We start from the raw sequence: 25,947 nt of genomic DNA, 5'->3' as shown, positions 1-25,947 counted from the left end.
TGGAATTCCAAATAGTTCTCTGAGAACAGCCAGGAGTAATTCCTGAGCACTGCAATCAAAGACCCAAAAAGTCAAAAAAAAAAAAAAAAGACATCACTGAAGTGCACCTCTGTAATTTGAAACCATACTTTCAAAGAGTGAACTGTTTGCATTAATCCACATTTGCCTAACAGGAAGCATTATTGGTGACAGTAAATCATTTTCTAAAATGACAGAACTATTAGAGTGAAAAATAAAGCCTAGCTCATAGTGTGGATCTAAAGTCCATTTTTTTTATACTTACCACCCACATATTACGATGGTTTTTGGCTAAAGTTAAGCTTCATTTCACCAGACTATTTCCCTTATATAAATATAGTTACAAAAAGACATGGAAATAAACCAGAAATGACAAAGTAAAACAACTGATGGTTACACAATATGCGTTCCTAGGAAAGAATGTCAGGGATTGATCTTCATAACAAAGAAAGCAGCTGGAAGCAAAGAGTTAAAAACAAATGTCAAAATGAGCTACATTTTAAATGCCATATGCATTTCTTCATGGGCAACGCCTCGCAGAATGTCTCCAGCCTGAGAACTAAGCCTCGGCCCCCGTGCCCGCCCAGGAGGGGAAAGGTATTTCTCTCTCTCGCCTCTTTCTCTCCGGGGATGAAGGGCACGATGTTAGCCATATTATGACGACCACAGATTGGATTTTCAAGCCTGCAATGATCCAATATCTGGAAGAAATCTCTCTGGACTTAATTGTTCAAGTACGGAAATTCAAAACCGCTCGGCTGCTAGTGCAGCCACGCGACCTCATTTGTCTTCACAGTAAGTCTGAATCTAGTGGGGTACTCCTAACAACAATAGTGAGGTTTGTGTTGAAATATTGAATTAAACCAAAGTAAACAGAAAGTAAAATGAAATTTATCAGTTACAAGGCGGGGGTGGGGGGGCGGGATGGGAGGTGTACTGTGTGGGTTTTTTTTTTTTTTTTGGTGGTGGTATATGGGTGCTGGTGAAGGGATGGTTGTTTCAGCATTGTATAACTGAGACCTAAGCCCGAAAGCATTGTAATCTTCCACATGGTGATTTAATAAAATAAAATTTTTATTAAAAAAAATAAAAAAATAAATGCCATATGAATTTCTTAACAATTTCTACCTTAGAACTAAGATTCACACAGCATAAAGCATTAATAATTTCAAAATTGCATCATAAAGTCAAATTCAAATAGCACAAACAAACTAAATATGTTTAATTTGTTGAAACCCCATCATACTAAACAAATGGTCAATTAAATTGCAAGTGACATAAATTCATTTTATAAATTAATATAACATTTGAATTATTGATAATTGCCATTTACTGAGATCAATCATGAGTTGATATATATCACTCTGTCTTGATAATGATGTCTTTCTGGTTGTGTGATTCTTAACCCTATAGTAGAACCTGAAGTGTTTTTTAAAAATAAAATATAAAAAATACCATACCTTTCATCATTATCCACTGCATTTACATTGGCCTTATTCTTGAGTAACAATTCTACCATTGCTGGTTTGTTTCCTTTTGCAGCAAGTATAAGAGGTGTTCGGCCAGACTGCAAAATAGCAAAACCAATTTCGAAATCACAAAATCTAGTACTGTTAAATGAAATCATAAAATTATCACTCCTAAATGAAGAATAGAGAACTCAAATCCAAAGTAATCCCTACCTTCTCACCCCTGCAATTTTATAAAGGTTGCTTCTCTTCTTTAAAATGTCCCTCCTAGGTCAGAAAAATCCTTAAAACAGCTGCCAACAGACTTCAAGGTAGATATTGGTAGCAACACTAAAGTCATTGGAGACTTCACTACCGCCTTATCTCCTATCAACAAGACTAAAATGGAGCAAGAAAGTACTGGCTCTGAAGGAAGAAACAAAAGAGAGAGAGCTTCCATTCTGCCCCCTCCCCCCGCCACAACGAATATCCATTCTATTCCAGTGCATATAGAACAATTTCCAATATAGACCACGTGCTAGCTCACAAAATGTGCCTCAATAAAATCAGGAAGATAGAAATTGTATCAACTATCTTCTCAGCCCAGGATGTACTGAAGATAGAAGCTAATCACACATAGAAATAGAGAATCAACTCAAACATCTGGAAATTAAACAGCTCATTGTTGGACAAGTAGTGGATTAGAGAGAAAATCAAGGAAGAAATCAAAAGATTTCTGTAAACAAATGAGAATGAAGACACAAGCTACCAGAACTTCTGGGACACAGCTAAGGCAGTGTTAAGGGGGAAATTTATAGCTCTGCAAACATTTATCAGAGGAAACAAAGGACCCACGTAAAAAAACTGAATTCACAGCTTAAGAGCTAAGAAAAGGACCAACAAAAGGAGCCCAAATCAGGCAGGAGAAAAGAAATAATAAAACTTAATTTAGAAATTAATGAGCTGGGCTCCCAAAAAACAATTCACGGCAGAAAATATTCCCCATATTCTCTCTCTACTTTTGGGCATTATGGCTTGCAACACAAATACTGAGAGTTCATCATGTTTGGTGCATTATCTAGGGAAGGATGAGAAAGGTGGTGTATTCCGGGGAAAGTGTTGGTGGGGAATGTGTACTGTTGGAGGGATGGTGTTTGATCATTGTGTGATTGTAACCCAAATATGAAAGTTTGTAACCATCTCACAGTGATTCAATCACTGTCACTGTCACTGTCACTGTCATCCCATTGCTCATCGATTTGCTCGAGTGGGCACCAGTAACATCTCCGTGTGAAATTTTTTGTTACTGTTTTTGGCATATCGAATATACCACAGGTAGCTTGCCAGGCTCTGCCGTGTGGGCAAGATACTCTCAGTAGCTTGCCAGGCTCTCAGGGGTCGAGGATTCGAACCCAGGTCGGCCGCATGCAAGTCAAATACCCTACCTACTGTGCTATTGCTCCAGCCCACGGTGATTCAATAAAATTTTTTAAAAATCCAAAAGATTAATGAAACCATCACCTAGTTCTTTGAAAAAATAAACACAATTGAAAAATCCACTAGCAAGACATATTTCAGAGAGAGAGAGAGAGACAGACAGACAGACAGAGAGACAGACAGAGAGAGAGAGAGAGAGAGAGAGAGAGAGAGAGAGAGAAAAGCCTAATAAACCGAACCAGAAATGAGAAGGGGACATCACAACAGAAATCAAAGAAATTTAAAAATCATCAAAGATTACTTTGAAATTCTGTATGCCACAAAACAAGAGAATCTAGAAGAAATGAATAAACTTCTGGATTTCTATAACCACTTAAGGCTGAACCCAGAAGATTTGGAATACCTGAATAGACGAATCATCGTCAATGAAATTAAAACAGTAATCAAAAGTCTTTCCAAAACCAAAAGCACAGGTCCAGATAGTATCACTAGTGAATTCTCCAAACATTAAAAGAAGACCTATTGCCAGTCCTTCTTAAGCTTTCTCGGGAAATTGAAGAAAAATAAACACTTGACTTTTAGATGAGGCACATATCAACCTAATACCACAAGCAAACAGAGATACCAGAAAAAAGGAAAATTACAGGCTGATATCCGTGATGAACACGGATGCACAGATCCTTAGCAAACTATCAGCAAATAGGATCCAACGACTCACCAAAAAGATCATACACCATGACCAAGTGAGATTCATCCCAGGAATGCAAGTAAGTTTCAACATTCACAGGTCAATCAATATAATCCATCATATCAAAAACAGAAAAGATAAAAGATACGACCATAGAAATAGATACTGAGAAAGCACTTAACGAGATCCAGCACCCATTCACGATGAAAACTCTCACCAAAATGGAATTGAGAGAATTTTCCTCATTATAGTCAGAGCCATCTACCACAAGCCCCAGGCAAACATTATCCTCAATGGGGAAATCTAAAAGCCTTCCCTCTAAGATCAGGGACAAGACAAGGATGACAACTGTCAGCATTTCTATTCAATATACTATTGGAATTATTTGCCATAGCAGTTAGCAAGAAAAAGATATGAAGGGCATCCACATGGGAGAGGAAGAAACCAAGCTCTCACTATTTGCAGATGATATGATATTATACTTAGAGAACCCTGAAACCTCTACCAAGAAGCTATTAGAAACAATACACTTGTATAGTGAAGTCACAGGCTATAAAATCAATACCCAAAAGTCCATGGCTTTCTTATATGCAAATAATGATAGAGAAGAAAGTGATATGAAATAAACAATCCCATTCACGATCATGCCTCAGAAAACCAAGTACCTCTGAATCAGCTTAACTATGGAGGTAAAGGACCTCTACAAAGAAAACTACAAAACGCTACTTCAAGGAAAAGAGGACACGAAGAAATGGAAACACATCCTCTGTTCATGGATTGGGGGAAATAATATTGTCAAAATGACAATACTCTGCAAAATATCATACAGAGTCAATAAGATCCCTATAAGGATACCCATATTATTTTCCAAAGAAATTGATCAAACACTCCTGAAATTCATATGGAACAATAAGGCCCCATGAATAGCTAAAGTAATTCTTGGGGAAAAAATGATGGGAGGCATCACCTACCCGAACCTCAAACTGCACTACAAAGCACTAATAATTTAAACAGCATGGTATGGGAATGAGGACAGATCTGCAGACTGCGGATCTGGCTTTATTCCAATACCGTGCTGTTTAATTATGTACAGGTCCTTCACCGCCTGAGTTATGCTGATTCTGAGGTACTTGAATAGGGCTGAATATCCTTACAAACACCCTCAAGTCTATGATCATCTATGCTTTGGTAAGGGAGCAAGAGATAGAAGTGGAGCAAAGAAAGCCTCTTTAACAAATGGTGCTGGCAAAACTGGACAGCTATGTGCAAAAAGAAAAAAATAACTCGGGGCTGGAGTGACAGCATAGCGGGTAGGGCATTTGCCTTGCACGCGGCCGACCTAGGTTTGATTCCCAGCATCCCATATGGTCTCCTGAGCACCACCAGGAGTGATTCCTGAGTGTAGAGCCAGGAGTAACCCCTGTGCATCGCTGGGTGTGACCCAAAAAGCAAAAACAAAAAAAAAAAAAGAAAAAAATAGCTCTAAAACAACGCACTCAGACCTCTACCTAACACCAGACATGAGAGTTAGATCAAAATGGACTAAAGACCTCAACATCAAACCCAATTCCATAAGGTGCATTGAAGCAAAGATCAGCAAAACCCTCCACGGTATTGAAGCTAAAGGTGTCTTCAAAGATGAAATGCCACTGACCAAGCAAGTGGAAGCAAAGATAAACAAATCTTAATCTAAAAAGCCTCTGCACCTCTAAGGAAACAGTGACCAGGATACAAAGACAGCCTACAGAATGGGAAAGGATGTTTACCCAATAGCCTTCTTATAAGGGGTTAATGTCGAAGATATTAACAAGGAACTGGTTGAACTCTACAAGAAATTAAAAACAGCTAATGCCATCAGAAAATGGGGGGATCAAATGAACAGAAACTTTCTCAAAGAAGATATTTGAATGACCAAAATGCACATGCAAAAATGCTCTTTATCACTAATCAGCAGGAAGATGCAGATCAAAACAACAATAGCTGTCACCATAGAGACTGGCACACATCCAAAAAGAACAAAAGCAAATGGTATTCATATGGGTGTGGGGAGAAAGGGACTCTCCTTCATTTCTAATGTGAATGCTGACTCGTCCAATCTTTTTATAAAACTATATGGATGTTTCTCAAAAAACTAGAAATTAAGCTCCCATTTGACACAGCAACACTACTTCTGTGAATATACATTGGGGGTACAGCAGACACCCCTTCTACACTGCTATGTTCATTGCAGCACTACTCACTATAACCAGAATCTGGAAAGAACCTGAGTGCTCAAGAACAGATGAATGGATAAAGGAACTATGGCACATCTCCACAATGAAATACTATGTCACTATCACTGTCATCCCGTTGCTCATCAATTTGTTCAAGCAGGCACCAGTAACGTCTCTCATTGAGAGACTTATTGTTACTGGTTTTGGCATATCCAATACGCACGGGTAGCTTGCTAGGCTCTGACGAGTGGGCTCGATACTCTCGGAAGCTTGCCGGGCTCTCTGAGGGGGGAGAGGAATCGAATTCAAGTCGACTGCATGAAAGGCAAATGCCCAACCGCTGTGCTATCTCTCCAGTGATACTATGTAGCCATTAGAAAAAATAAAGCCAGCAAATATGCCTATAAATGGATGGACATAGACAGTATCATGCTGAGTGAAATGAGTCAGAAAGAGAGGACCAAGTATAGAATGATTGCATTCATTTGTGGTATATAAAAAGTATATTGTAGGGAGCCATCTTACAGAGTCTGGCTCTTATCGTCTAGTCAACCGGAGGCTGCTTGGGATTCCTGTGATCTTATCATTTCACCATTTGTCTCACTAGCCAAAGGTCATGCCTGATCAACATTCTACTACTGTTCCTATGGGGGTCTAAGCATGCATACCACCCCCCTCCCACCAAGAGGTATAAGTATTGTAACTGCTGTGAATAAATTCTTCTTCTCTCTCTCTCCTCCTCCTTCTGACTCTGCGTCTGTTCATTCGGTTACGTCCCCTCCTTAACCCCACAAAGGGTCCTCCCTGCGGGACAGGACGGGACCCCACATCTGGCGCCCAGCGTGGGGCACGAGGGGACCACCGAACGCCCGGTCAAGTTCACGTCGGCCGACGAATTCACGGAAAAGTGAGTGTCTCTGAGGGTCGCCTCTCTCTTGGCGCACACCCTGGTATGGGACCGGGCTTGAATACAGTCTCGTGTTGAGGACGAGACGGTCACTGGCGGAAAGGCTTGAATTCCCTTGTCTTGTGTGTATGTGTGAGTGATTGTGCAGTCTTGGACGTCCTCGTCCTTGTACTGAGTCTGTGGCTCCACGACTTGGCATCCTTAAGATCCCTCTAAGGTTACGGAGTCCGATTGGGCTGTCTGCGATTCCACGAGGAACATATGGTCTAGGGTGGTGCTGGTTTAGACACCGGCCGCAAGTCACCTCTCAGGCTGATCCACTATGGCTAAGTTCCTCACCGGCCAGACATGCATCTGAGTGGTTTGTTCTTGTGTCTTTTGTGTTTTCATTTCGGTCGAGTTGGCAGAAACTACCTCCCAGTGTAGACAGTCACTGGTGGGAGGTCGAATCCCTTTGTCCTGTGTTTTCATTTCTGTCGAGTTGGCAGAAACTACCTCCCAGTGTAGACAGTCACTGGTGGAAGGTCGAATCCCTTTGTCCTGTGTTTTCATTTCTGTCGAGTTGGCAGAAACAGCCTACCAGTGAAGCAGTTACTGGCGGAAGGCTTGAACCCCTTTGTCCTGTGTTTTCATTTCTGTCGAGTTGGCAGAAACAGCCTACCAGTGACCCTTTCTTTTCTCTTCTTGCTTTATTGTCTGCTTATCCTCTGTTTCCTTCACCTGTGTTCACCCTTGGGAATTCCCCGTTTGTTGCTTTATTCTAGCTATCTTTATCCTAGCTGCTATTTCCATTTTTGAACGGTGCCTTTTCCGATTCCACCCTTTTACTCCCTAGAATTATGGAACAAAAACCTTCTAAACAGGAGCTCTTTATCAATAGCCTGAAAGACTCCCTTAAAGACCGTGGAGTAAAAGTAAGGAAAAAAGACCTAGTGCAATTTTTTCTCTTTATAAAAGATATTTGCCCCGGATTCCCTCAGGAGGGGACTATTAGTAAAAATAAATGGGCCAGAGTAGGTGATTGTATGGAAGATTATTATAAACGGTTTGGTCCTGAGAAAGTCCCTACTTCCGCTTTTTTTTATTGGAACTTAATAAATGAGACTCTTAAGCCGCAAAAAAGACAGCCGGAGAATCAGCACCTGGTTTCTGAATCTAAGACCTTTCTAAGGAAAAAGTATAAGAATTTCAAGGCTCCCTTAGTTTGTGGGGATGAGGTACCCTCCATGCAGAAGGCTGATTCCTCAAATTCTACTAATGTATACTCTGACCATTCTGCCCCCCTACCTGAGCCCTCCCGAGCGGAGGCACCTCCAAAACTTTATCCTGTGATTTTTGATATCCCTGATCCTTCTCCTCCCGAACCCGAATTCTTATCCCCAGAGGACGGGGCTATCCAGGAAGATGAGGTAGCGAGGAATCAGCCCTCAGCCCCTTGGCCCTCGTTGGAAAACAAGCCACCCCCTTATCTGTCCCATGCCACTGCCTTTTTCAATTCCCCATATAATACCAGTGAGGCAGTCCGCCAGCTCACCCGGGACACTGCTGCCTTACGCGCAGTCCTACAACAGAAGCAGGAATATGTCCACCTTTTGACTCAAATAAGGCAGCTGGATAAAGAACTAGTAAGTGCCCAGCAGCCTTCTGCCCCCTCTCAAGGACCTAGTAAGAAAAGCTCGGTCTCTCCTTCGCCCCGCCACACTTTAGCGTTAAAACCCGTGGCTGCTTTTCCAGTTACCAGGTCCCATTCTCGGGCCCCCAATTACCCCACCTCTGCCACGGCTCCACCCGATGATGATTCCTCAGATAGAGAAGCGGAGGAGGCCGATCTGCCTGAAGAAGGGGCACACACTGGAGAGGAAAATCCCCCTAAGGACGTAATTCCTCAGGCACCAACCCGCCAAAGCTATAGTAGATTAAAATTTGGGGACCTGAAAGATTTAAAGGCTGCTGTTTCTTCTTGCGGCCCTACTGCTCCCTTTACGCTTGGCCTTTTGGACTCCCTTAGTGAGGGATGGCTCACGCCAAACGACTGGTTCTCAGTTGCTAAGGCTGTCCTCAGTAGAGGAGACTATCTCTTGTGGAAAGCAGATTATTCTGATCAATGCCAAGATATGGCGCGAGGCAATGTCTCGGCAGGAGGCTCTTCCTCATCCTGGGTCTTTGCTAAATTTCAGGGTCAAGAACCATTTGATTCTAACGAGGTGCAGGCTCAATTTCCCCCAGGGCTACTTGCTCAGATACAAACCGCTGCCCTCCGGGCCTGGAGGAGACTTCCCTCTAAAGGGTCAGTCGTAACATCCCTAGCCAAGGTTCATCAGGGAGCTAATGAGCCCTATAGTGATTTCATTGGGCGCCTCACAGAGGCAGCTGAAAAACTTATGGGAAGCGAAGAGACAGATAATGAACTGATCCGCCACCTGGCCTATGAGAATGCTAACTCCACCTGCCAGGCCGCACTTCGCCCCCATAAGCGTGGGAAGACCCTTTCAGAATACATCCGGCTATGCTCCGATGTCGATCCCACCGCCCAAAAAATAGGGCTTGCTATAGGGGCGGCCTTCAAACAGTTTGCCATTCAACCAGTGAACAGCCAGGACAGGCTGTGCTTTGGCTGTCAGCAGCCTGGACATTTTTTAAAAAACTGTCCCAATAAAAAATCACAGCCCAGGCCTAAAACTCTTTGCCCTGAGTGCAAACAGGGCTTCCACTGGGCATCAGAGTGCCGCCAGAAGGCCAAGCCGGGAAACTTGATTCGGGGCCAGCCCCAGGCCCCGCAAAACCAGGGGATGTTCCCAGCTGCAGCCCTTCTCCCCAGTGTGGAGCTTCAGAGCTCCAGTCAATAGATTCACTACAACCAGCCACTGCAGGGAGCAATGTGTTGGATATTCCCTGTCCTGATACAGTTACCATTTGCCCCACTCAGAGTCCCGACATATTAAATTCTGGTGTAAAGGGACAAGATTTGAGCCCCCAGGTAGAAAGGGAGCTTGCTCAAGTGAACCTTGCAAGCAGCACATCAGGTTTTCATGGTTGTCTGGAGGATTTCCTGACAGTGAAGGTAAAGGCGTCGCCAATCTCTGACTCCACTCATGGAGTGCATCTAGAATCTCAGCAACAAGCGGCTGAGTTCAGGGAACAGGAAGCTATCCCGCGTATGGGATATGCAGAGCTGAGTTCTGTACCTAATGGGCATCAGGTTTTGAGCCAGGATAAAAGTAAGGAAATTTGGAATCAAAGAGTTGTGTCTATTGGTGAATTTGCACTGGCAAACCAAGCAGAACTTTGTATAAAAGGGCTCAGCTACCCTGAGAGGCCTCAGTCAGGTCAGAGGTGGAGAAAGCCTTGTCTAGTTTCTAGTCTTAATTCCAAAGACCATCAGTCAGGAACTCAGTCTGGACAACTGAATCTTAAGTTTTTTATCAGAACCTGTGGTGATATGCTATTTCCAAAGAAGATTATTCAAAAATTCAGGCTGGTACAGTTTTATTTTTGGGGAAGTGAACTTCTACTTCTAGTTCATGAGATGCCACCTCTAGGAAAACGGCTTCAGGGCCAGTGGGTACGTGGTTATTCTCCCACTCGGCAATTGCTTATTGACCCAGGAGGCACAGAGATGCCTCATTCCTGGGTGCTCACCCACTCAGCCACTACAGATGCTGAGTCTGGTGAGGGACAGAAGGCATTGTCACTAGGATACTTCTGCTTGTGCGTGTGCATGGTTATGAAGCAGGTTATTTTGGATACCAGAAAAGAGCTTCCAATGAAGGCTGTAACTTGCCACATTGGTTTTTTTCATTGCCCATGTGGCCAGGGCTGGCTAATATCATCTCAAACTCAGTTTATGCTGTTGGTTTCTTCCCTGGTATTATGACTATGTCTCTAAATGCATCAAAAACTATAGTTAAAAAATTGCTTCAGCAGCTACAAGCTGTTTTACAAAAGTGCTCTGAACTTCTTTTTTCCTTTTCCTTTATTACTCTTATCTGATCTCATTCTGGTCTGACTGGATCTATGACTTGAGCACAGTTTAAAAAAAAAAAAAAAAAGGAAGTATGCCCCGTTTGACTCCTTGTCCTTGACACTGTTCACTTTAAACTTTTAAAATTTACCTTAAGGAGAGCCATATACAGCAGCTGAAAGGCATTTTCAGGAAAATGCACAGACTCAGGAAACTACTAATTCTCCTATGTGGATTTCCTATGTGGATTAAAATTGACAAATTGGATAGCAGGGAGACTCCTCACTCGAGGAAAAGGCTATGTTTTTTTTTTTTTTCAACAGACAACCCCACCAAGAAACTTTGGGTCCCGTTTTGCATTCCATCAGGAGCTGAATTCATCTGCCTGCTTTAACTTTCAGAACTCTGCAGTTTTACAACCCTCCAAATTCCAGCCACAAGCCATCACCAAGCTGATTTCAGCTGGAAGCCACAAGGAAACCAGAGGAGGAGCTTGCATCAGAGGGCCTGCAGCAAAGGCCTCTAGCTCCTCTATCATATCACAAGGCCACATTAAGAGCATTCCTTGTATCCTTCTTTTACAGGTTGTAGAATGGAAACCGCCAGGACCCCATATTTTGGATTAATAATTCTTTACTTTTACCCTTTCCTTGGAATTCACAGGTGCCTCAGTTTCCAAAGGAGGAAGGAATGACTTTTAACAGGAACACCTTCTCATTTCTCTCTAGGATATCCATTTGTATTGGAGCTTTTCCTCTGTCTCTTTATCCACAGGCGTGGAGATGTACCAAACCCCAATGGTCGAAGCCTCTAATAACTTTAAAAAGTATTTTTTCCAAACATAAGCTAGGTTGCACAGATATGACTGCCGGTGAACCTGACCAGAGAATGGCTGCATCCCTCTGCTGAAGGACTCCTGACAGAAGTTGTGATGCTCCTGTTCCAGTGCTCCCTGCCTGATCCAGTACTTCATGAAATTCATCAGACTCCTATAGCTGCTCCTCTAGGACTCATTGCTGTGACCACTACTGCTGCTGCTGCAGAAACAACTCTTCAATTTTGATCCAGACACTTCATTTCTTCAGAATGGGACTAACTGACTCTCATCATTGGTGACTTGCCTCACCCTTGGACAGTGCAGGACAATTGGACGCTTTACTACTACAAGCACTGCTCTGGCCAAGGGTCGGACTGAAATTTTACTACAATTTATAAGACTGTATTGTGTTTGGAATTGTTCCTCTTTCTATTTCAAATTTTTGTAATTTTGTAAACAGAAAAGGGGGAGATGTTGGATATCATTGGTTTGTCCTTTCCCCCTTGCCACTAGGAGCTTAGGTTTATCAGTCACACCCATCAAAGTGCTCCCGAGTCACTCCCATTCCTTTGTTTATCTGTGAGTCCTTTTCTCCCTTGCTATGAAGACTTCAGCTTTATTTGGTATTAAAGTTGAGCCTATATAGGTTCACTACCATTGGCTTGATTTGCAGGACGCTTACATCTCCGTTCAGATTCAAACCTCATTCCCCCCCTAGTTCTCTACCTTGAGGATGCCGGGCTCCCAGGGATTTATTCTTGTGGTTCAGGTTGCCAGGCAAAGCACTGCAAGGGAGGGCTGATACCCGGGCCCGGCTCCCTGTGAGGTATTCCGGTATAGCATAGAGGTTGCTCCAAGACCAGGGGACTGATAGGGCCTGTGAGGAGCCCCCTGCATAGACCTGATCATCCCTTCCCTCCTCTCCCTGCAAAAATGGAGTTTTTGTGTCACAAGGGATACCGGACAATGCCTCACCTGACCACATTTAATTTAAAACAAAACAGGGGGAGATGTAGGGAGCCATCTTACAGAGTCTGGCTCTTATCGTCTAGTCAACCGGAGGCTGCTTGGGATTCCTGTGATCTTATCATTTCACCATTTGTCTCACTAGCCAAAGGCCATGCCTGATCAACATTCTACTACTGTTCCTATGGGGGTCTAAGCATGCATACCACCCCCCTCCCACCAAGAGGTATAAGTATTGTAACTGCTGTGAATAAACTCTTCTTCTCTCTCTCTCCTCCTCCTTCTGACTCTGCGTCTGTTCATTCGGTTACGTCCCCTCCTTAACCCCACAAAGGGTCCTCCCTGCGGGACAGGACGGGACCCCACAGTATATAGGAAAAGACTAATATCCATGATCAGGGAAAATGGGTTAAGAGGACTGGTCAATGGTTGGAACTAACCACAACTGTGTGTGGGGCTGAGGGTAGGTAAGATAGAGAAGAGATCGGTATGACAATAATTGCTGGGAATGATGACGCTGAACAAGACTTGAGGGTTAAAAGTAGATAAAGAAATTTTCTTAATAACCTTACGGTATCAATATTAAAAACCACAATGCCCCAAAGGAGAGAGACAGAAAGACAGAGAGAGAGACAGAGAGACAGAGACAGAGAGACACAGAGAGAGACAGAGAGAGACAGAGAGAGAGAGAGAGAGAGAGAGAGAGAGAGAGAGAGAGAGAGAGAGAGGAAAAGCACCTGCCTTAAAGGTAAGCAGGGTTGGGAGGTGGAGGGTGATGTGAGGGAACCTGGGGACACTGGTGCTGGGTAATGTACACTGGTGGAGGGATGGGTGTTGGAATACTGTATAACTGAAATCCAATTCATGAACAGATTTGGAAGAGTCTGTCTCACAGTGATTCAACAACAAAGTTAAAATAAAATAATACAAAATGTTCTTTCTAGATGTCTTCAAGAGATTAATTGAGAAGTCGTTTTCTAAAAATTACTTTATCACTTACTGGTTTCTCTAATGTTAAATCTGACATAGAATTTACTGTTGCATCCTGCCATTATTTTATTCCTCCAACTAAATAAAAATGCCTTGAAGTACAGACTGATTTTTCCTTTACACCTCCAAAATAATGTATATGTTAGAGTTGATTTTTTAATTGAAGTAAAAACTAAATTATCATCCCCTCATTGTTGCTCCTAAGATTATATTCCAAAGAATATGTACTTTACCAGAAGCACTGTTATGTAGTAACAATATGGATCGTTCTGTTAAGGGTGCTTGAGAAGGATTGCCAAAAAAATACACTATATTTTAATACGAAAGGATTCTTTTTACCTTGAGAAACATTACCAAAGCATACACTACATTATAGTACTAAAGGATTCTGTTTAACTTTGTTAAAAACTTCTATTTGGTAGTTTGCTATGTGCTGAAAGATATACAGGAGGAATCATTAAACAGGCTGGTTTTGAATTTTTTCCATAAAATATCCTGTTTTCCAGAAATTATGGGAGGTTGTTCCCTTTAATTTACAATGGTTTAGCGATCCAAGATATCACACTGGAACCTCCTGATTCAAATGGTACACTAATAAATGGACTCTGAATGAAGACAAAGGCTAAGTGGTCCGTGACATTATTCCTCTTAAAAGAATAAGGACACCTCCCTGAGCACCATCCTATCCGTCCCTGAGCCACTCTACAGTGCCGCTCTCGGTTTTCTCCCTCTCCCAGGTCAGTAATCCAACCTGGGACACCAATCCCCCACCACACCCAATCCCCGTGCATGCGCCTCAGGCATCTCTTAAGGCCCTGAGCCACCCCACCTCCCTGAGCACAATCCCATCAGCCACCCCACCTCCCTGAGCACAATCCCATCAGCCCCTGAGCCACTTTCCAGGGCCGCTCACAGTTCTCTCCCTCTCCCAGGTTTCTGCCCAACCACCTGGCACCCCAACCACATCTTGGTAGTGGGCATGGCTTAGAACTGGGCGTGGCCACAGTTATTTTTTCCTTTCCTGACACTTGGAAATCACATCTTTATTTCCATTACCTAATTCTATGGGGATTATCCTGGCTATCTCAAACACATTAGGTCAATAGTCCAGTAGTGTATTCCAATTGCACCATAATACTGGCATCACTAGAAGCTCTATAAGTCCAATATAAAAACAAAAATCCTCCTAAATTTCACTAGAGACCTCACCTAAGCCACTGAGGAGCACCTGAGAGAAAGTGGGCGATACTGGTAGTGAACTGGAAAGTTACACCACCACACGACTACAAAAACATGAAGAAACAATGAAAATCCCCACCACAAGGAGATGATGAAAAGGGTCCAGGAGCCTCAATAAGCATTACCCACAAATATGATCTCTCCGATAAAGAATTCAGAGATGAAATATTGAAAATGTTCAATGAACTCAAAGAAATGGCTCAACAGACATCCAGGAAATTAAAGGAGGAAACAATGGAATGGACAGCCAAGAAAATACAGGAAGAAATGACAGCAGAAATCAAAACGCTACAAAATGAAGTGTCACGAATTAAGGATTTTGCAGATGAAATTAAAAACTCAGTGGGTGTCCTCAATAGTAGAATGGCCACAGCCAAACCAGAATCAGTGAGCTTGAAGATGAGCTGCAGGAAGCTTACAGTCATCAACAAGCAATGGGAAAAGACCTCTAAATAGCTCTTAGGCGAATCAGAGACCTAGGGGATGATATCAAGAGGAACATTAGAATCATCAGAGTATCAGAAGGACAGGGAGACAACAACAATGAAAAAAATACACAGTTCAAAACATCATTGCTGAAAAGTTCCCAGAGCTGGAGAATGCAAGCATCCAGATCCAAGGAGCCCGAAGAGTGCCAGCTAAAAGAGACTCTAGTTAAAAGACTCCAAGACTCCAAGAAATATCATAGTCAGGATGATGGATGCTACTGATAGAGGCACAATACTGAAAGCAGCAAGGTCAGAGAAGGAAATCACGTACAAAATACAAGGGAGCACCCTCAGATTTACAGCAGACCTATCAGAGGAAACCCTCTAAGCCCGAAAACAATGGGGGGGGTATAGTGTAAAAACTCAATGAAATGAATGTCTCACCAAGAATAATTTATCCAGCTAAACTCTCACTCAAACTCGAAGGAATAATACACTATTTTATGGATAAATAACAGCTGAGGAACCTCATAGGCTCAAAATCAAACTTAAAAGAAGGACTAATGGGGCTACTGTAAGACAAAAAAAAAACAACTCCACAAGCACAACAAACCCCTACAGAAAGATGGCACAAAATCCTTAACAATAATCTCCCTCAATGTCAATGGTCTAAATGCACTAATTAAGAGACACAGAATGGCAAAATGGATTCGGAAACTAAACCCAAAATTCTGCTGCTTACAAGAAACACGTCTGAACAGTTAGAGCAAACACAGACTCAGAGTCAAAGGATGAAAAACAATTCTGCAAACAAACAACTCCCTTAAAAAAGCTGGGATGGCCATACTAGTATCCGACAACATAGATTTCAAGTTGAAAAAGATAGAAGGGACAGTGAAGGCCAATTTTTACTAGTCAAGGAATATGTACAGCAGGAAGTAATGACACTCCTAAACGTGTACATACCTAATGATGGAGCAGCTAAACACTTAAAACAACTGCTAACAGATTTTAACAAGGACATTGCTAACAACACAATAGTAGTTGGAGACTTCAACACTGCCCTACCACCTCTAGATAGATCTCCAAGATTAACACTCAGCAAGGAAACACTGGCTTTAAAGGAAGAGATAAAGGGAGAGGCCTAATAGATCTATACACGGCTTTGCTCCCAAAAAGAAATTATACACATTTTTTCTTCCAGTGCACACAAAACATTTTGCAAAATAGACCACATGCTGGGTCACAAAACATACATCAACAGAATCAGGAAGATAGAAATGGTGTCAACTATCTTTTCCATCCAAGATGCACTGAAGATAGAACTTAATCACACACAGACACGAAGAACCAAATCAAACACCTGGAAATTAAATAACTGAATGTTGAACAATGATTGGTTAAAAAGGAAATCAAAGAAGAAATCAAACGATACCTGAGAACCAGTGAGAATGAAGACATAATTTGTCAGAACCTATGGGATGCAGCTAAAACCTTGGTAAGGGGAAAATTTGTAGCTTTGCAAGCATTCCTCAGGAAAGAAGAAAGGACCTACATAGATAACAGGACTTCATAGTTCAAAATCTTAGAAAAGGACCAACAAAAGGAGCCCAAATAAGGCCAAAGGAAAGAAATAAAACTTAGAGCCAAAAATAACAACATGGAAATCCAAAAGACAAGTCAAAAGATCAATGAAACCAAGAGCTGGTTCTTTGAGAAAATAAACAAGGTTGCTAAACTACTACTAGCAAGACTCACAAAGAAAGAGACAGAACCCTAATAAACCGAATCAGAAATGAAATGGGAGACATCACAACAGAAACAAAAGAAATTCAAAACAATATCAGAGACTACTTTGAAAGTCTGTATGCCATGAAACAAGAGAACCTAGAAGAAATAAATTCATTCCTGGATTCCTATAATCTCCCAAGGTTGATTCAAGAAGATCTGGAATACCTGAAGAGATCCATTAATATCAACTAAATTGAAACTGAAATCAAAAGTCTTCCCCAAAATAAAAATGCAGGTCTGGATGGATTCACTAGAGAAGTTTTTCAAACATGTAAAGAGGACCTATTGTCAATTCTTCTCAAGCTTTTCCAGGAAACTGAAAAAAAAAAAGAATCTCTCCCAAACAGTTTCTATGAGGCTCATATCTCCCTAATAATAAAAGAAAACAAAGAAACAATGAAAAAGAAAACTACAGGTCGATATCTCTGATGAACATGGATGCGAAGATTCTCAACAAAATATTAGCAAATAGAATTCAACAACTCATCAAAAAGTAGGATTTGAGTGATCCGAAAAAGTGATCCCACCGAGACTGAGTGGGATTCATCCCGGGTATGCAAGGACAGCTTAACATTTGGAAATCAATCAACATAATCCATAATATCAGCAAAATAAAAGATAAAAACCATATAATCACATCAATAGATGCAGAGAGAGCATTTGACAAGCCGTTTGACAAACAGGTGATTCAGCACCTGTTTATGATGAGAACTCTCACCAAAATGGGTATCGAAGGAACTTTTCTCAATATAGTCAAAGCCATTTACCACAAGCCTATGGCAAGCATCATCCCCAATGGGGAAAAGCTAAAAGCCTTCCCTCTGAGAGCTGGGACGAGACAAGGATGCCCATGCTCACCATAGTACTGGACAACATAGTTCAACATAGTACTGGAAAAACTTGCAATAGCAACTAGTCAAGAAAAAGATCGCAAGGGCATCCAGGTAGGAAAGGAAGAAATCAAGCTTTCACTATTTGCTATGATATAATGATATGATATTATATTTAGAGAACCCTAAAGCCTCTGCCAAGAAACTCCTAGAAACAATAGACTTGTATAGTAAAGTTGCAAGCTATAAAATCAATACCTAAAAGTCCATGGCTTTCCTATACGCAAACGATGAGAGAGAAGAAAGTGACATGAAAAAAAGTAATCCCATTCACAATCATGCCCCAGAAAATCAAGTACCTTGGAATCAGCTTAACTAAGGAAGTAAAGGACCTGTACAAAGAAAACTACAAAAAGCTACTTCACAAAATAAAACAGGACACTAGAAAATGGAAAGATATCCCCAGCTCATGGATTGGGAGATTAACATTGTTAAAATGGCAATACTCCCCAAAGAATTGTACAGATTCAGTGCAATCCCTATAAGGATACCCATGACATTCTTCAAAGAAATGGATCAAGCAATCCTGAAATTCATATGGAACAACGAATTCCTATGAATAGCTAAAGCAATTCTGGGGAAAAGAAGTGGAGAAGACATCACCTTCCCCAACCTCAAAATCAAACCTCAAAGCAGTAATAATAAAAAAAAATCATGATAATGAAACAAAGGCAGAACCGCAGACCAATAGAACAGGGTTGAATATCCTTATACACACCCTCAAATATATGATCACCTAATCTTTGATAACGGAGCAAGAAACGTGAATTGGAGCAAGGAAAGTCTCTTTGATAAATGGTGCTGGCAAAACTGGACAGCTACATGAAGAAAAAAAATAGGCTCAGATCTCTACCTAACACCATGTACAAAAATCAGATCAAAATGGATTAAAGACCTCAACATCAGACCAGAATCCATAAAATATATTGAATACAAGATTGGCAAATCCCTCCATGACATTGAATCTAAAGGTACCTTCAAAGATGACACACCACTGGCCAAGCAAGTGAAAATAGAGATTAACAAATGGGACTATCTTAAACAAAGAAGCTTTTGCACCTCAAAAGAAACAGTGACCAAAATGCAAAGACAGTCAACAGAATTCGAAAGGATATTTACCCAATACCCATTGGATAAGGGGTTGATATCAAGGATATAAAAAGCACTATTTGAACTCTACAAATAGAAAACATCCAACCCCATCAGAAAATGGAGCGATGAAATGAAAGAAACAGTTTCAAAGAAGTTATCCAAATAGTCAAAAGGCACATGAAAAAAATGCTTTTCATCACTAATCATCAGAGAGATGCAGATCAAAACAACGAAGAGATATCATATTATACCACAAAGACTGGCCCACATCCAAAGGAACAAAAGCAACAGATGTTGATGCAGAGTGGGGAGAAAGGGATTCTCCTTCCCTGCTGGTTATAATGCCGAATGGTTCAGTCCTTCTGGAAAACAGTATGGGCAGTTCACAAAAAATTAGAAATAGAGCTCCCATTTAACCCAGCTCTACCACTTTGAGGAATATATCCTGGAGAGGCAAAAGAGTATAGCAGAAATGACATCTGCACTTGAAGGTTCTCTGCAGCACTGTTACAATAGCCAGAATCTGGAAAAAACCCGAGTTCCCGAAGACAGATGACTGGTTAAAGAAACTCTGGTACATCTACACAATGGAATACTATGCAGCTGTTAGAAAAGATGAAGTCATGAAATGTGCATATAAATGGATCAACATGGAAAGTATTATGTTAAGTGAAATGAGTCAGAAAGAGTGGGAAAGACATAGAAAGATTGCACTCATCTGTGGAATATAAAATAACAGAATGGGGTTCTACCACCCAAGAATACTAGAGATAAAGACTAGGATGTTTGCTCCATGGCTTGGAAGCCATGTCAAATGTTGTGGGAGAAGGCAGCTCAGGTAGAGAAGGGAACGCCAATTAAAGGGTATTTGGAGCACCAGCTCAGGTTGGGAGGTGTGAACCAAATGTAGACTATAGATCAAACACAATGGCCACTCAATGCCTTCAGTGCAAACTACAATACCCAAAAGAAAAGAGAACAAAAGGAAATGCCTTTCCACAGATGTGGGGGGAGAGGGAGTGGGGGTGGTCAGAAGGATACTGACTGGGATCATTGGTGGTAGAGAATGGGCACTGGTGGAAGGATGGGTACTTGATCATTGTATGACTGAAATGAAAGGACAAAAGTTTGAAAATTTGTAACTGTACCCCACGGTGATTCGCTAATAAAAAATGTGAAAAAAAAGAAATGCACCAATAAAGAAAAGAAATAAGGGTTTCTATGCTAGCTGTTATAAAACCTAGTGTGGAAAAAAGTGTGAAAATCTCAATCAATAAAATGTTTAGAATGAATAAATTAAAATTCAAGGAAATACTGCATACAGAGAAAAAGTTACAGTGACAGTGGCCATCCAAAGACCAATTTTTTATCAATTTTTCAAAAAAACATGCCTTCCTATGTTGATTTATACTACCTTTATAAAATAAGGGCTAAAGAAATAGCACAGTTGGTAAGGCCCAATGTTATTGACCTGGTGCCTGACGCACCAGCAGGAGTAAGTGAGCGTGGCATTGAGCTCAGCTGGTTGTGCCGCCAAGACAAACAACAATAAAAAAAGTTAATCAGTGCAACAATTTCAAAAAGTTTTGCTATTGAGTTTAATATTTTTAAAATATATTTGTCATAAATGGATAAAGAAAGGCATGCCATCTACTACTTCAATATAGATGTTACATAAATTAAAATCTGAGTACCCCTTGCAAAATATTCACATTCAGGATATGCTTGATCCTATACACATGTATAATTCAACCTCTCTTGTCAACCAAGAGAAGACTGCTACAGGCTACAGGGCTGGAATGTTGTGTATAATGGAAATGTAGAAGAAAATAAAGGCAGACTGGCTTTACCTTGACCTGTAAATAGCCATGAACCTTCTCTCATCTAGGAGCTACAGAAAGCAAGCAGGAGATACTCTCTGATGCTGGTGCTCTCATGATTATTCATAGAAGGCAAGATGACTAGCAACACAAGTGGAAGCCATTAGGAGACCAAACTAGGACCTGACCCTTGCACTGACCCTCAGAACTTTGGAGTCCTGGAGTGTTCAGGGCGTAGGATCTGCTGATTCTCCCTCCGACCTGCACTCCCGGCTCCTCCAGCTCTGGTTACTTGGTCTCCATTCCTCCTCCACTCCCCCTAAGAAGAATCATTTCCTGAACCATGCACAACCATCAGCCTGCAGCACCGGCTCATGCCTCATGAGACTGTCTGTCTTTTGCGGTGCAGAGCCCACCACCCACCCCCAGGCAGTAATGGAAGACCTTTTCACCCCTGAGTCAGATAGATGGTAAGAAGACAGAGCTGTGCTCTTTATGGAGGTACCCTTTTCCTCTAAACTTGCCCAGCTCTGCTCTAGAGTTGCTTTCATGGTGACAGACACTGGCATGCAGTATCTAGAGTGTAAATTTGTGTGTGTACATGCGCACAGGTGTAAAATGAAAGGCTTGGGGATTTCAAATTCACACACATGATGCAAATATTTTGTAAATAAATTATCTATACCTTGTCTTTGGCCTCGATGTTCGCACTGGAATTAATCAGGAGTTCTGCTAAAAATGGACTATTATCGTGGACAGCATAGTGGAGGACAGAGAAACCATGGATGTCCACGAGATTGGGATCAGCACCATGTTCAAGCAGAAATTGTGAACAAACTACGTACTTGCATTGAACTGCCTGTAAAGATCATACCAAGAGCAGATGGTAAGTTCTAATAATTCAAATTCATTACTCTGCAGATTATACCACAGTTACATATAAATGATCCATAGTCACGCTTATTCTGAATGAATAAATCAATTCAATATCACCCCGACAGATTTCACTACTACATACCTTGAACAGGGGTGTCCTCTTGAACTGGTCACGAGGATTAAGCAGGCATTTATTTTCCACTAGTAATTGTACCGTATTTATACTGCCAAGGACACAGGCCAGGTGCAGGGGAGTCCTAGGGAATTGCAATAGACGTTTGAGGATATAAAAAGTCATTACATTGTGTAAGTGAAAACATAAAGAGCAAGCTGTCCCCAGGGTGAAAGATAATACAGTGGGTAATGGACTTGCCATGAAATGTTGGGGATCAAACAGCCAACCTGGGTTTGATCCTCGACAACTCATATTGTCCCATATGGTATGAAATGTCATCCTTTGAATCAGCTTTTCTGAGTTAGTTGAATTGCCTGTCCAAGAAGTTTTTAACTTCACTGGCAATTTCAATTGCCAGTGCATTGAGTGCTGATTTCAGGTCCTCATGGACCAGGCTGCAAAGGTTTGATGGGCTTGAGGATTTGCCTGAGTTGCTGGCTCTCACACTGCAGTTAAATTCCTTTCTTTCCCCATTATACTTTGAGTTTTATATGTATGAATGGTAGAGATTTAGATTCCCGGTTAAGAACTGATCTGTTCAATCATTTATACCAGAGAGCTACTGTCAATACCTCCGTTGTTCAGATTTCCTTTATGATCTAGTGCTATTTGAATATGACAACTGATCTTCAAGAAGTCATTCTGTTCACTGAGGTTTATGAATGTACACTGTCCATGAATTAGGACTGTCACATCCCATGTCATCCAATATGAGTAGTATATTCAGTACTACTTTCAAGCGGACATGCTAGCAGGATGCACGAGGATGTCTGTCTGGTCTGGCCATAGCAAGAGGGTGGGATGTGAGAAAATTCCTGATTTCAGGAAGCACACACCTGGATTTTGAGAATTAGAGCTGACCACAAATGTTATGACTCCCTAATCTGGGGGACACTGGTGGTGGGGAAGTTGAGGATGATGCCTAGGAGGCCTCCAGGGACCTGAGCACAAAGCAGTCCATCCAGCACCCAGCCAGGGAGAGACAGTGGGAGCTAGCAAAGTCCCAGGAACTCTGTCCACTGTCTTCTTGTGTCTCCGTGTATCATGAACAAAATGGTTATACAAAAATTAGCCCTCTTAGAAAACAGTATTCTAATGCTTAAATGAAAAATGATGTTGTGTTTTGACAGTTTCTAGCATAAATAGCTCCACAATATTATTTTATTTGCTATTAATCCATTACAGACATATTCCTATCAAGAAAAATGATCAATTATATCTACTTTGCAGAGTTTTTAAGGAATATAGAGAACACTATTTTCTAATTCTAAGAGATTTGTTTCTCTCACATATCTTGAATTTGAATATTTATAATCCATAACATCTGTTACTACAATTGCCATGAGTTAAAACATATCTCATTGGTATCTAAAGAAGTGCGACAGTCTTCACGAGGGCAACGGGGGGGGGGGGGAGGTGAGTGAGTTTCCCTCCCTGCCCGAACAGAGCCCAGGAGCCAAATAACTGCAAAATTCAGTCCCTACCGTGCTCATGGTTGCTATCCATGGCTCACACAGCCTCACTCACAAATGATCATGCAGGTAAACCCAGGCATGTGGAATCTGTGACTAAAATCTCTAAGCTTGCTCAGAGCAGGAATGGGCCTCCTTCCACCCATTTCCCAAGTTTACCGGTAGCTTAGCGTCACATCCACAAACTGCCCCTGGCATCATATAATCTCATCCACAGCCATGATCCAGAGCCTCACCCATGAGTTAATCTGCTGTATAGCTCTATTCTAAATTTTAGAATTTCTGACCTCTATACTCTACACCACCGCTGTACCACGAGTAGCACACGACATTTGATTTGGCTTAACAAACCTGTTAGTAATTCCAGGGCTTACTGACTCCAGGTTGAAATACAACCATCTTCACACACTTTCCACTAAAGAAATTTTATTGGACCATTTTTAGTGGATGATTCATAAAAATTAATACAAAAATAACTGTTTCTGGGGCTGGAGCAATAGCACAGTGGGTAGGGCACTTGCCTTGCATGCGGCCGACCTGGGTTCGATTCCCAACATCCCATATGGACCTCAAGCACTGCCATGAGCCAGGAATAACCCCAGTGCATCGTCAGGTGTGACCCCCCCCAAAAAAGAAATAACTGTTTTGGTCCTGCTTTGGGGGGCACGGTTTAGGATTTGGGGTGGAAAAGTTTGAAATATGGAGGTAAGAAGTGCAATGGTGGTGGGATTGGTGTTTGAATATTAAAGTAATGAATAGTTGTGAACAAGTTTATAAAAAGAAAATTTAAAACTTCAAAATGGGACTTCACATGGTCCATGGTTCCAGATTTCAATAAAATACAGCAAACTAAGTTTCTTTCTGTTTTAGTCCCATGGTTGACATTCTAATAAATTGTGGTCCTTATAATCCCTGTAGTTAAGAGAACTAAAATGTAAAAAAAGAAGAAGAGAAAATAAAAGCAATTATTATTACTTTTCAAAAATATTCAAGCTAAAGGAAATTTAGGATTTGTGACAATAGGTATGACTTATTTAATTCAATATTTTGATATACTCATGATATAGAAATCAGGTATTTTTAATGAGTGTCTGTCCTATTATTTAGTACAGTTTGAAGTTTGCAAAAAACAAAATACGATTAATACAGTTTGAAGTTTGTAAAAAACAAAAGACAATTAACTTAGAAAATTTCTTATATCAGAAATGCTACTCATATGAAGAAGAAAAACACTTCAACTGAGATATGTTCCTAATAGTATTTGAATCTTAAAATTCACACAATGTTTAGAGGGTTCAACATGAAGTTTTTACAGATTAAAGTGTCCTGAGAGATCAGAATGAATGCCTGCTATGACCAATTCATGTTATAAATAATGAAGCCAAAAATCAAACGAATGGATGAGTACACTTATAAGTACATATTATTTCTATCTCAATGACTAGTTGTAGAAATGTCACCAGGTCCAGTAACATCTTTTTTACTCATATGGTTCCTTGTAAGTCAGGTAAAGTTGACCTGAATCTTCACAACACAAGCTGGGTATTTGCGACAATAGGATTGAACAACATATCTGTCAACTGTGCTGAGGCCACTAGGGGAAAATGAACTTTTATAAAGTCAAGCATGTTTTGACTTTATAACTTTGGTCCAATAAAATTTCTTTATATCTTTGGAGAGATAGTGCAGTGGGTAGTGTTTTTGCCTTGTTTGTGATCCCTGAGGGCAAATCCAGGAGCAAGCCCTGAGAACTGCCAAATGTAGCAAAAAAAAAAATCTAATGAAAATTACAATAATAACTTTTAAATGTAAAATGACTCTTGCCCGCACGCCTAGCTGTCTTCCCCGGGGCTCCTCGGAGGCATGGGCTCCAGCTTCCCTCCCCGTCCCGAGCAGAGCTCCCAGTGGCCGAAGACCACCAGAACCTACCCACAGCCATTCTCAAGGCCCCTCTCCACACGTTCGGACAAGCCTCATGCATGAAGGTACCAGCAGAGGAACCTAGGTGTGTAATCCCATCAACAACCAACATCCAGAGACTTTAAAGCAAGCTCCCAGAAGCGATAACTTATAACCTACTTCTTCCTCTGGGAGAAGCTAGCAAGCTACTGAGAGTTTCCTGTGCACATGGGACAGCCTCTCAAGCTTCCCATGGTATATCCATATGCCAAAGCCTGTAACCAGCTGGATCTCATTCCCCTGACCCTGAGAGAGCCTCCAATGCGGCATCGTTGGGAAAGTCGAGTAGAGAAGGGCTTCTAAAGTCTCAAGGATAGAACAAATGGAGAGGTTACTGAGCCCACTCCAGAAATCGACGACCAATGGGATTTCGTGATCGTGATCATGATCGTGAAATGCAAAACCTGTTTTTGCAATTATATTGATCATTATATTCATTTTTTCACAGCATCATTAAATAATACATAGCTGGTTACATATTCTATTAAATAAAGTTGTATAAATAAAACAACACTATAATTAAATAGATCCATACAAAATTTCTGCACGCACATCGAAAATGATACCTTATAAGATAGGAGAGTTGTCACCATACTACAATCCTTAAGAAAAAAGTTCAAAATAGAAAGTTATTATTATTTTAATTATTACATTATTACTCTGTAGTAAGATTTTATTCCTATTTTTACTCAAGAGTATTTCTTTAATAATAATGAAACTAGAATTTATGTATGTAGAATACATATTACATATTCTCTAA

The 25,947-nt window shown here is 41.2% G+C and overlaps 1 protein-coding gene across 1 annotated transcript in view; it reads right to left on the bottom strand.

The window, feature by feature from the left end:
* The window catches only part of LOC129406548 (putative ankyrin repeat domain-containing protein 20A5), a 34,711-nt gene that overhangs the window by 3,949 nt on the left and 4,815 nt on the right, over positions 1-25,947 (bottom strand). Inside the window, exons 2-4 of the mRNA XM_055144709.1 lie at positions 21,724-21,838; positions 21,391-21,564; positions 1,479-1,585 (exon numbers count right to left, since the gene is read on the bottom strand). Coding sequence (XP_055000684.1) covers positions 1,479-1,585; positions 21,391-21,564; positions 21,724-21,838 — 396 coding nt within the window. The remainder of the gene's footprint in view (positions 1-1,478; positions 1,586-21,390; positions 21,565-21,723; positions 21,839-25,947) is intronic.

The sequence above is a fragment of the Sorex araneus genome, chromosome 7, assembly GCF_027595985.1.
Source record: "Sorex araneus isolate mSorAra2 chromosome 7, mSorAra2.pri, whole genome shotgun sequence".
NCBI lineage: Eukaryota > Metazoa > Chordata > Mammalia > Eulipotyphla > Soricidae > Sorex > Sorex araneus.
The sequence above is the reverse complement of the archived record's forward strand: the minus strand, read 5'-3'. Positions and strand labels throughout refer to the sequence as shown.